The sequence below is a fragment of the Vanacampus margaritifer genome, chromosome 16, assembly GCF_051991255.1.
Source record: "Vanacampus margaritifer isolate UIUO_Vmar chromosome 16, RoL_Vmar_1.0, whole genome shotgun sequence".
In the NCBI taxonomy this organism is placed as follows: Eukaryota; Metazoa; Chordata; class Actinopteri; order Syngnathiformes; family Syngnathidae; genus Vanacampus; species Vanacampus margaritifer.
Genome location: NC_135447.1, coordinates 62,388 through 74,624, shown reverse-complemented (window position 1 = coordinate 74,624; position 12,237 = coordinate 62,388). Strand labels below are relative to the sequence as shown.

General features: G+C 47.9%; 1 protein-coding gene across 9 annotated transcripts in view; it reads right to left on the bottom strand.

The window, feature by feature from the left end:
• The window catches only part of larp1 (La ribonucleoprotein 1, translational regulator), a 28,588-nt gene that overhangs the window by 11,533 nt on the left and 4,818 nt on the right, over window positions 1–12,237 (bottom strand). For 7 of the 9 annotated variants that reach the window (XM_077546019.1, XM_077546021.1, XM_077546020.1 and 4 more), the window contains exons 2-5: window positions 5,805–5,869; window positions 3,989–4,054; window positions 2,233–2,304; window positions 85–238 (exon numbers count right to left, since the gene is read on the bottom strand). In XM_077546019.1, the coding sequence (XP_077402145.1) occupies window positions 85–238; window positions 2,233–2,304; window positions 3,989–4,054; window positions 5,805–5,869 (357 nt within the window). The remainder of the gene's footprint in view (window positions 1–84; window positions 239–2,232; window positions 2,305–3,988; window positions 4,055–5,804; window positions 5,870–12,237) is intronic. The other 2 variants (XM_077546024.1, XM_077546028.1) reach the window with 1 other exon arrangement.

Here is a 12,237-nt window from a genome sequence, read left to right as displayed (position 1 = left end):
TGATGTATTTGATCAGAACTTCACGATTGCTTATGGAATCATCTTCCACATCCAGCACAAAAACTGTGACCGAGGCGGTCTTACCTTTTTTCTTCTGCCCGTTTTTCTGGGAGTCGTCGTCTCCATTCTTCTCCTCTCCAGAGTCGTCCGACTTGTTGGTCTTCAGGTTCTCTTTGCTCTCCTCGTTGCTCTCGCGCTTCTCCTTCGTTTCCTTCTTGGCGGACGTCCTCCTGTGGGCCTAATGTGGCGATTCGTTCGTATTAGCAGAGATGCGTTTTAGCCTCCTAGCGCGCTAGTCATCAAACGTTTGCATGTTCTGCTGCATTAGTAAGTTGACAGAATCCCCAAAACAGTTGAACCCTCCTGTTTTGTTGAGCTTTAAAAAAAAAAAAAAAAAAAGAGGAGGAGAAAAACATCTCACTTGGGCCGCAGCTATCAAATATTTAGAGAATTGATTATTCTACCGATGATCCTATCGGCTCATTAGGTGAAAAGTGACTTTGCATTATTTAACAAGAAAACGTGCGCTTTCCACTCGGGGTCACCAACTGCACATTCATCACTGCAGTAGCTGTGGCTTTGTGTGTGCGGGGCCCTGGTGAGTGACGTGGGTGCCAGCAAATGAATGCAACGATGTTTACGTTACCTTATGCCAGCGATTATAGACATGCTATCGTGTAAGGCAATTCTGCTTTGCAGCTGACAGACCGAACTTCACATTCTTTAAATGTGAAATAATATCTTTCTTCCGAGCTGGCTCGCCTCGCCGCCATCTCTCTCACCAAATTATTTCTACACAAAGTTGTGTGCGTGTGTGGGTTAGAACGTATGGAAAAAATGATCCAGTTTGTCGTGGAATTATTCAACAAATTGTGGCAGCCGTATCGCGCCATATTTGCCATACACGGCTTATTTCACACACAAAAGGCATTTCTGCTCTCATTTTTCAAATTGTTTTATCATGTAAAAATGTCCTGCAACATGAACATTTTGAAACGGGAGGGTTAAGTGATCAAAAACAGACATTTATATAAGAAAGCAGATTGACGCAAGTAAAGCGACAGTCGGTGTCGCCACAAACACGACACCGACTTGTTGGCATAGGAAAACCATGCAAGGAGTTCTTAGCAAGTGGATTCCAGAAAAAAAGAAAAGAGAAAAAAAAAAAGCAAGTGGATTTCACGCCAATCAACACCCACACAAGTCACTGCATTCGAGAACTCAACTCTAAGACACCTCCAAAAATGAGATCATATCTTGTGGCAAGTTGAATTCAAGCACAATTTGAAAGCACTTCCCTTTCCGCATCCGCAAGCATACAAACAAAAAGTTGATTTTCGTCACGTCAAACAACATTGACACTAAAAGGGAGGGGCCTCCAGGGGAAACGGCGCCGCAGGATTAGCGCTCTCATTTGCCAACAAAACACAGATTAAGTGCAGCACGTGTCCACGATACGTAATCCACTTAAGGTCGCTGCAAGTGTCCAGACTTTGAATGTGCTACAGTCAATGCAAGCAATGGTGGTGAGTGGAAACAGTGAATGGGTTCGACGCTGCTCAAAGACGGATGTCTATTCAACGATTCAGCACTGCTAACAAGCTAGCTATGCTAACTGACTTTCATGTTCAAAAAGCAAAAAGGTGTTGGCGTCATGTGGGGTTTGCTAGCTAGGAAGGACTTCATAACAAACGACGTATTGAGTTTCGTTTTGAACTTTTAGCCTGCGACGGAGTTGGCATTTGCAACATCCTGCTAATTGCCAACGTTAGCTATTGGACGCCATCTTTACAAAAATGGATCTGAACTTTTAAATCAAATAGCTCTGCTTGCACGCACCGTTTTAAACTTTTAACTTTTCAGGTAATATTTGATTGTAATGTAGGACCGGAGCTTTGCTTACCTCTAAAATATTTATTTTAAACAAACTTTTTCTGCTTAAGTTGTGTGGACGCCTTACGAAAATGAACGAGACTTTTCATGGGATCTTGATCATCGTTTGTCGCTAGCTCACAGATTAGCGTCAACATGCAGAAAAGAGAAAGGTGAATTAGCAAAGGCATTTTGGCCACAGTTTGACACTTCAATTGGAATACGAGCATCGGCTTCTCTTCTGATCGTGCACAACTGCCGCACGCCGTTTGGAATGGTTGAGCCTATTAATTGGCGTTCTAATGGTCTAGCGCGAGTGGCAGCTCGCGGCGTATTACGAGGCTGCCGGTTGAAACTTACAGTGGATCTCCACGAGTCTTTGACCTGCCTGACAGTCGGCGGGCAGGACACGGTCCGTGTCACTGCCTCCATCTGAACAAAGGGAGGGAGGGAAGAGCAGTTTAGAGGAGACAATGACGTGGACACAGATGACACCCCCCCCCAAAAAAAACAAAAAAAAAAAACAAAGCTGTTCACAGACAAATGAGATGGGGAGGAATAAACCCAAGCCTGCCTGTTAGGGGACATCCTTTGAATTGGGCCGGTAGAAAAATGACATGAGGAATGTACGGGTAAAGATGCAAGTAGAGCACGTGTGTCCATATGCGGTGGGAAGGCGGAGAAACAGATGTCAACAGAAAAACAAAAAAAGGAGTGGGACCCTGAACTCTTTGGTCGTTGCGAAACAATATGAACTTGGTGAAAACGAGCCAATCACCAAACTTGGGACAATCCCGACAAAGACAACACACCGGTCCCAAAGCGCTAAACATGCGTCAGGATGTGCTCTTAAGATCAACCTTCGAATGACACAAAGTGTCAGCGAGCGCACACTCCGATTACATGATGCCCCAAAATAGCAGCGCCGCGGCGGATCCGGGGCCCGTTAGCAAAAGGGAATCCCTAAAAGGACATCCCTTCCCAGGCGTGGGCTACGGCGCACTCAAGTCCAGCCCTCCCAAGCACTGCCGTTTATTCCGGGCTCAGATGGCGTTGACCCACATTTTCCTGCTGAGCAACGCGTGCGCTGCGCGGCGCTCGCTGGGATCCGGTTGCCTGAATTAGGGGGCCGCGCTGCCGGACGGCCGGCGGGCGACGCGCCGACTCGATCCAGGGATCAGAAATAGCCCACAGCTCTGAGGGCCGCCGCCGCCGCCGCTTGGGCGAAGGGAGGAGTCACTGTGTGGGGACGCCAGGTTGAAGTCGGCCAGCAGCTTGAGGTGGCAGCTGTTGGCTGTCCCTTTTACGCTGTCGTTATGCAACGCAAGCACTTGCTCAAGGGCGCTGCTGCCTTCAGCCGCCTCAAGCTCTTTTGGGAGCACAAGTCAACATTTTCATAGTAGACTACGTATCATGTGATCAAAGTCCAGTCAAAGTCGATGAATCGATGATGTCATTTTCAGCAAAGTACAGCCTTGCCAGACTCCTCCATAATAGTAATAATAATAATAATAAGAAGAAGAATGCATCCGACTTATAGAGCACTTTTCTCAAAGACGCTTTCCAATGCAATGGACACATTATTGGTGCACATTTGGTGGCGGTGAGCTACTTAAGTAGCCACAGCTTCCCTGGGCTGGCGGAAGCGTGGCTGCCAGTGTGCACCTACGGCCTCGCCCACCACCGCCAAACATTTGCACCTTCCTTACACCAGTGTGAGTAGCAACACGTTGGTGTGTCAAGTGCCTTGCCCAAGGACACAACGACACAGGACCCGGGGAGCCAACAGCCGACCTTCCGGTTACTGGACGACCGTCTCTAAACCGTCAGCCACGGCCGCCGCGGCAACAATTTTGTAACGCCACATCTTTGGCAATCGACTGTTTGGAAGACGAGATTCCAAACACGTGATTAACGAACTTCAAGCGCATGAAATGTTGATGCAGAGTTGTAAAGAGCGGTCGAAGGCTGAATCCTTGGAACAGATCTGAATCCGTTGTTCCACCAACGTTTTGGGAGGGGCAATCAAACCCATCAAGCACAAGTCAGTCCAATGGTCGCCTTTCCGCAACGCCACCTTCAAAGAAAGAAAGAAAGAAAGAAAGAAAGCACCTACCTGCATGTCTTTGGTTGCAATTTCCCCGGGGGTGGGCCAGCTATTGGTGTCACCGAAGTCCCCAACCTGAGCAAACACAGACGAGCAAGCTCTGAATAAGTCATTCATGAAGCACAACAAGGCGGAGAAGTGCCAAAGATCGCACCTTTTTCAATTTGGTCCACAGCCTGTTAAGTGTAGTTTAGAACAGGTGAACTTTTATGTTTACTGATCAACACAAACACAACTTTTATTGAAAGCTGAAATGCGGTACAAACCACAACCATGATTTGACTTTCAGCCTTCGATTCTTACGTCGCCGTTAAGCAGCCCAAATCTGAACTAAGAAAACCAGTAGGAACCTTCATTTGATATTTGGGGGCCCGTCCCATGCTAAGGGCTAACAACTAGCAGAATCGGAGATGATTAGCAACAGTTTTATGTTCATCACACTCCTTTATATGTTTGCATATGTCAGTTATGTCTAGTCGGGGTGAGACGGTTTCAGATTTTGGTGTACGATTATAGTCTGGGAAAAAACAACGCAGTTTTACGTTTATTCTTATAGCCATTAAAAAAAAAAATCACATCAGCATTCCTTGAAAATGTTTATTTTTAACAATAAATAACGTGAAAATATTTTTTTTTTTAAGTTGCTGCCTTTTGCAACAAATACACCACAAAAATAAGTACAAAAAAGAAATATAGTTTCAGAACTTGAAAAGCACAAATTAGCTTTAACTTTAGGTTTATTTTAACAAAGTGAGAATAAATAACAGAATAATAAAATATAAAGTATGGGCCTGAGTACTATGTTTAACAAGTATGTAGCCTCTTTTTCTTTTATCTTATAAAAAAAAAAAAACTTTCTTGCAGGTGAAACGTTCGTCCACAGCCTTTAAACTGATGAATTGTGCATTTTACGGCGACGCATGAAGGCATTTTGCAGCCAAACGCGAGTCCCAAGATGGCGGCCCCGTGGCTTCAAACGCCTTCAGCCTATCCAGTGCGCGGCTGTGGATGTGGGGGGGCCTGCTGGAGTTCCCCGCCCAGCCGCGGCCCGAAGCCCCGTGTTCGACGAGATTCTGAATATTTCTGGTCATTGTCACAAGGGAACATTGAAGGTCCGTTTGGAGCAGAAAAGCAGAAACCGTAAAGCAGAGTTGGTCAAGCGCAAAATCCCACTAAATAAATAGCCATCAAATAACCCAGTGCAAACATTGGACCGGCGGCCGGACAACAATGACCGTCTCGAGCCGCCTCGGTTCAGCCTCTCCTTTCCACACGTCCGCTCAACCTGCCAACCTGGTCCAGGCCGGGCAGCGGCTGGTGCGGGGACGCTTCCCCGCCGGTCACCTTGGAACCCGACACAGCTGTCGGGTACGCAACTCTCCCCGTGCGGCGTTCAACGTTAAGCCTGCGTTGTTGCGCGCCCGCTAAACGGGCCGAGTGGATGCCGCCGCATGGCGCATTGGAAATAATCGGTGCCGTGGAACGGCTATTTGATCCTGACGTTGAAAAACCACGGTTCTTCGTAAAACGGCGTTATTGCTGCATCCCTAATGTCGAGTCGGAAGCATCCACAATGCACGCATTCAAATGACAGTCGATCCCGTCATACTCGTGGTTTGGCACCTGCAGATTCACATATTGGCAGATTTCCCCCCATTTTTATTATTTTTTTCATTTTCAGTAAAAAAAAAATCTCTATTAAAAGTTTTCTGTATTATTATTACTTCTTATTGTGTATTTAAGAGTTACAGCACCACCTACTTGCAGAGTACGGCGTGGTGAACACGCCGGGGAAAAGAAAAAGAAAAACAAAGGGAACGTGTACCTTTCCTCCACGTCTGGTCTTGGGAGGGTTGCCTGCTCTCACCACCTTGGCGGGACCAGAAGACTCTGAGGGGACAAGAGACATGCGTCAAGACCACAAAGCAGTTGATAACAGTAGAAGACGGATGCCGGGACAGGATGCTTTGAATCGAACCCAAGACCTCTGTGTTCTGGATATTGAGAAACGGCCAATGATTCTTTCTCTCCGTCCTACGTTCTTCCTCTACTCACTGACATCCACACATCCGCCCGCTACGGCGCCCTCTAACCAAAATGCAGAAAAAATGACAAAGTGGGTTTCTGCTCCGACGACGGTGACTGACTGGCAGAAGACCAACAGCTCTCAAAAACCCACTTTTGCCAAGAAAGGCGCTCGTCTTTGGGAGGCTGACGTACACAAACACCTTCAACTGCCTCAACGTCCTCCTCACGCGTCGGCACCGTTGCCGTCTTAAGCGTAATCTTGGAGCCGAGTTGTAAATTCATCAGCTTATCGGGCTCAATCATTCCTCACATTCCAGGACAAAACCCGAAATAAGGCCGGTTAAAGATGCTGCGGCTGCCGTTTGAATAATCCGCAGAAGAAGAAGAACAGGAAACTCTTTTTCCTGACACGGAGAATGCGTCACGGGCAGAGCGGCTTGACATCGAGTGTGTTTTTAACAACTTCAAACATTTGCAGCTTCTCAGACCACACGAGTCTCATTTTGGGATTTCCATAAAGAGCAACGAGACAAATGTGCATGGAAAGTTTGGTCGCAAGAAACCCGGAACCGAGTTGGAGGGTGCGACGTGCGGCTAAAAGCAAACGCGGTGCGAAAAGCTGCTTTGTTATGCACGCCGCGAGTAACGCGGGTCACGTGAGCATCGCTCAACGTCGACTCTGCTTGAAATCGAAGGTGATCACGCATCTAGCAGGCACTGGGTCAAAGGTCACGCGCTTATCTCGGTGGATTCCTGAAAGGTGTCGCGACTCTAAGCCACTCATGACATCACAAATGTCAATGGAACTGAAAAGCAGTTTCTCGTGGAGTCCCGCCCCGACAGATGGAATCAAGTTGCTTTCTCACTCGTCGAAAAACAAACGACGACAATTTGCGCTTCACCGACTCCATGCAACTCCCGCTTTTTAAACCGCCAGGACAGATTACCGGTAGTTTGAAGTCTAGTCATCAACTGCATACGGACATTAGCAGGATGTCGCTGTGCCGTGTGGACACAATTTTGTACCCGCATAAATCAAGACGTCATTTCGTATCCCGATGATGATAAACAGTATGTGACTAAAGTGAGTACAGCGTTCGCTAATGAGATCTTTTGGCGGGACAACGCTGCACTCATGACACTTAATTGACACGATGAAAAGTAGTCACTCGTGGAGATCTTAAAAAAAGGTGGGCCAACTGTTGTTGCTGCGTTACTGTCACGGATGCCACCAACACAACAGCCCAGACAACAAAAGAACACTATCAACCAGGGGTGGCCAAGTCTGGTCCCCAAGAGCCACCATCCAGAAAGCCAGCCTGCTTTCCCTCTTTCTCTCCACTAACATACTTGATTGATGATCAGGATCGTCATCGGGCTTCTGCAAAGCTTGCTGATGAGCTGATCATTAGATTCAGCTGTGCTGAAGGAGGGAGACGTGGAAAACAGGCTGCATAGCAGCTCTCAAGGACTCGAATTTAGATGCTTGTACTGTACGACGGTATGCACTACGAGCTCTGGCGGGACGGATCCTTTTGCTAGGAGAACTCAAGCAACCAGTCGGAAGTTAACAAATTCACTTTGGAGAATCCAAAACAAATGATTTTCAAAATGAGGCTGAATGCGCCTTCATCATGACTCAGAACTTTTTTTTTTTTAAGTACCATTCACTCATCCTTTCAAAGACAGTCAGTGAAATGATGAATCCGTTGTCGTTTCAAGCAAATAGGTTCGAACCCGACTGCACCTGAACAGCGTTAATTATGAATGATGTGCACAGCCCCGTTGAGCGTCTGCATCGTTAAACTAATCTGACGAGCTGGAGGGCGACGAGACTCCGCTGACGGCGACGAGACTGCGCTGACGGCGACGAGACTGCGCTGACGGCGACGAGACTCCGCTGACGGCGACGAGACTCCGCTGACGGCGACGAGACTCCGCTGACGGCGACGAGACTCCGCTGACGGCGACGAGACTGCGCTGACGGCGACGAGACTCCGCTGACGGCGACGAGACTCCGCTGACGGCGACGAGACTCCGCTGACGGCGACGAGACTGCGCTGACGGCGACGAGACTGCGCTGACGGCGACGAGACTCCGCTGACGGCGACGAGACTGCGCTGACGGCGACGAGACTCCGCTGACGGCGACGAGACTCCGCTGACGGCGACGAGACTCCGCTGACGGCGACGAGACTCCGCTGACGGCGACGAGACTCCGCTGACGGCGACGAGACTGCGCTGACGGCGACGAGACTGCGCTGACGGCGACGAGACTGCGCTGACGGCGACGAGACTCCGCTGACGGCGACGAGACTCCGCTGACGGCGACGAGACTCCGCTGACGTCAGCCCCTCGGATCAGATGACAGCAGGCTCAGAAGGTCAGACGGGCCAAGACGTCGGACAAACGAGAACCCGGCGGCGCGTGATGGGGGATTCCTTGCGCATTCAGTGGAAAACGCACACACACAGGAGGCGGCTCAAATTATTGAGCGACGCCATCGGCGTATGTGCCGCGAGCGCGCTCTTGTCGCTGGTTCAACAGGTGAGATGAGAAAAGCAGAGGGCGATGCTGGAAAAGGTGACGTCAGCGCTGAGCGCTAAACGCCGGCTATGCTGGCAGCAAACGCGCATTCCACAACACGGCGGCTAACAAACCCGAGCTTTGTCCCACCAAATCCCTGCATGTCTCGGCTTACAAACACCGGAATGATCTTTTTCATAACCCCAACAAATAAACTGGCTCCGGCTGCGCACAACTAACTCTCTTGGACTTTTGCCACAATTTCAAATTGAAACGGGCCACTGGGTTTAAAAATGCTTCACTAATGAAATGCTTGTTTTTAGTCACACTCTTGGGCTGCGCTATTTGTTTCCTCACAACCCTGCGAGTCCCGTTTTATTTGATTTATTTATTTATTTATTTTTAAACGAGCAACATGATGACGGGCTGTTAATGAGCTGCGAAGCCCGGGTCGATTCATCCGACCCAACCCCGTTGTAAACGTCGACTATTTAAAACAAGCGCAGGTGACACTTGCACCTGCAGCACATCTTTCAGTCGTGCGAGGCTGAACATTGACAAAACAAAAAGCGGTGACAAAGTTGCCAGAATGAAAAGCAATCACAATCAATTTGACTTTAATTGGGAGGAAAAAATGTAAGACTTGTTGCATTTAAGGAATGATAAATCTGTTCAAAGTGATTTAGAATCATTATACATTATTGTTGTCTGGACATTTCACACAGGAATTGTTTTGGAATAAAGGAAACTTTTTATTGGATTAAAATTGATTACAATTGCAATTGTCCTGAATGACTGGGGAGAAAATTGGGATATCATTTTTTGGGGGCCGTAATCGCAGTTTGAGGGGTCAACAAAATCAAAAATAGTCGCATCAAAATCCCGGCTTTGTATCTTTAGACCAAAACTTGGTTTCCTCCACTTTTTAGTCCGAAACTTGTGCTTCTGACTAACCAACCCGTGTTCTACTGCCGATGACAGCCATTTCTGGACTATAAAACGCCACGTTTTTCACTTGCATTGGACCCGACGGCTTGCCAAAGTGCAGCTAATCCATCCGATCACAAGGGTGGGCACTTTGAAGGAAGCGCAAAACAAAACAAGGGAGCCCAAATACAGGAGGAGAGACAGAACCAGAGCCAGACAATTTGCACCCTCATTATGGAAAAACATTTAAAAAAACGGCGGCTTAGTGTCGGCTGCGGCTTATATGTGGAACAAACTTTAGCTAGCGCGGCTTATATGTGGAACAAACTTTCGCTAGCGCGGCTTATATGTGGAACAAACTTTAGCTAGCGCGGCTTATAGCCGCCTGGTGTGCCTTATAGTCCAGAAATTGCTGTACTAAAGAAAAGAAAATACATTTTTTCCTGGCACGTGTTCTGAGGGTCTTGAAGGCGCAGTCAAAATGCTCAAACGGCTGCAACATGCTGAAAAACAGGATTCCTTAGCATTTCAATGGGGGAAACGGATTTGATATACACGTCGATTGTCGATCAAACCTGTAAATCAAAGCCGTAAATGTTCTTGTCTGACCAAAGCTTTGAATGCAGCTCTTATTGGATCTCATCAGATGATATGGTTCCATTTTTGAACAATTCCACTACAAAGCAACAAGCTACTTTTCGAATGTGCTGCCCCCCCCCCCCCCCTCCCTCCTCTTCCTCGCGTTGCCTTTAAATGAACTGGACCCGGACCAGCGCCTTTGCAGCACATGAAGAGCCAGTTGTCATCAGCCAGAGGCCAACATTAACATTTGCTCAGACCAACCCCCGCCACTTCAATTCAGCTTCTCTATCTCAATATTCCTTCCATTCATCATCTACTTCGTATCATGCGGGAACACGCTGTCCTTGCCCAGGTGACCTCCAAAGCAACCCTCTTTGCTCAGGTGATTGTCAGGGCCAAAATATCAGAGGAGTAGAAAAAGGCCCCTAAATGACTGGACTGGAAACACCAGCCATGTTTACGAAGATCTTACGTTATCAGTTACCTTGCAATGGTGTCAGACTGCATTTAAGCCAGCAGGGGGCGGCACCACAGTTAGCGGCAGCGCTGAGTGACCTCGCGGGCTCGCCGGCTTTCAAGACCCAAATATGGAGGAAAGCGTCAATGAGCTACCAAAGACCGCTTGGCCAGAGCCCCGATACCACGCGACAACATCGCCTCATCGCTTCGGGCCTCCCTTTTGTATGCAAATGTGGCGCAACCATCCCTTGTAGGAGGCGGGGTTGCGGGGGTGGCGCAAGACAAATCCCAACTGGCTCTGTCGCCGATGGCTTGAGCTGCAGGGCGTCCACCGCGACACCACGGCAACGCTAGCCATTTCCAAATGGAGGACGCCACAAAGACGCGTGGACCCAAACGGAGGCCGTGGTCAGCACGTGGAGCATCCAAAACAAAACCTTACAAACGCACCCAGGTTAAAATCCACTATCCAGAGCCCATATACATTTGGAATAACTTTTCAAAAAATTCCAAGGCTTCTGTGACTGGAGCTGTCAAAATGGCCGTGATATTTCAAACGGCATCATTTGCCCTACAAAACTCAAATGAGACGGCACATTATTTGTCAGAAGAGCAACGGGGCTAGTAGAACAAATAGGTCATGTACTTCAATCATTGGTTTCTCCTAAATGTTATCGGTTATGAACGATTTTAGATACATTTGAAGTGCTAATTACGCATTTGAGTAAATGTCACTGTCACATTTCCATATACAATAAACGCATTGACTTCAAAACGTGTGCTGTAGTGAAGCACCCAAAAATCTGCAAGCCATCGAGCAAGTATTTCACCGTCTTGACATCGACTCATAATCGAATCCAATCAGCTTGCAGGTCGACCAAAAAGGACAAACTCCTGCTGTTGCAAACTTGTGCTACTTCTGAGCCGTCACAATCACAAGCAAAATAAAAACGCTCTTGGAAGTGCGTCGCAGCGGCGAGTGGACACGCCGTCGGTGCGAACGGTCCACACCCTGCCCAGCTCTATCACCGAGCGCAGACTCGGCCTGCGGCAGATAAAGCGGCTTCAGAGATGGTTTCAGACAAGAGCTCGGCTCAAGCTGATAGTCAGAACGTGTGTGTGTGCGTGCGTGGAGAGGGTGCGAGAGGGTGTGGAGCCGGATGGCATTTTCAAAATGGAATTTACGTCTTTGGCTTTGGAGTTAACACATTAGCAAACGCGGGCCAATTCCAGTTTCGGCTCGGTACATTTACTAGGCTTTACACACCGTCAGGATTTTGGAGCCGATCAGAGTTTCAAAAACCATAACCAATCATCGCTCCAATCAGAATTTACGCAAACAGGAAACAACAGCTTCTTTATGTACTCCACAGTTGACCCCCACCATTTGCAGGGGATTTGGACTGGCCTGGCCCACAAATAGCCACAATTTGCATTTAACTGACACCCATTGAAATGCACTGGGAAAGAAATACAGGAATAACAATCCATAACACCCCCCCCCCCCCCAAAAAATATATTGGAAAGGAATAGAAAAAAAAAATCTCACTGTATATGCTGCAAAACTGGAGTGAATGGAGTCATATTTTATTTGGCGCATCCAATCATTGACATCATTGATCAATTGGCAAATTATGAAATTACAGCCAATGACCAATTTTGCATGAAATGCAAAATATCTGCTCATCCGCTCCATTCGATGAGATCAGCGTAAAGTCGAGTAAATCCAATCGACAC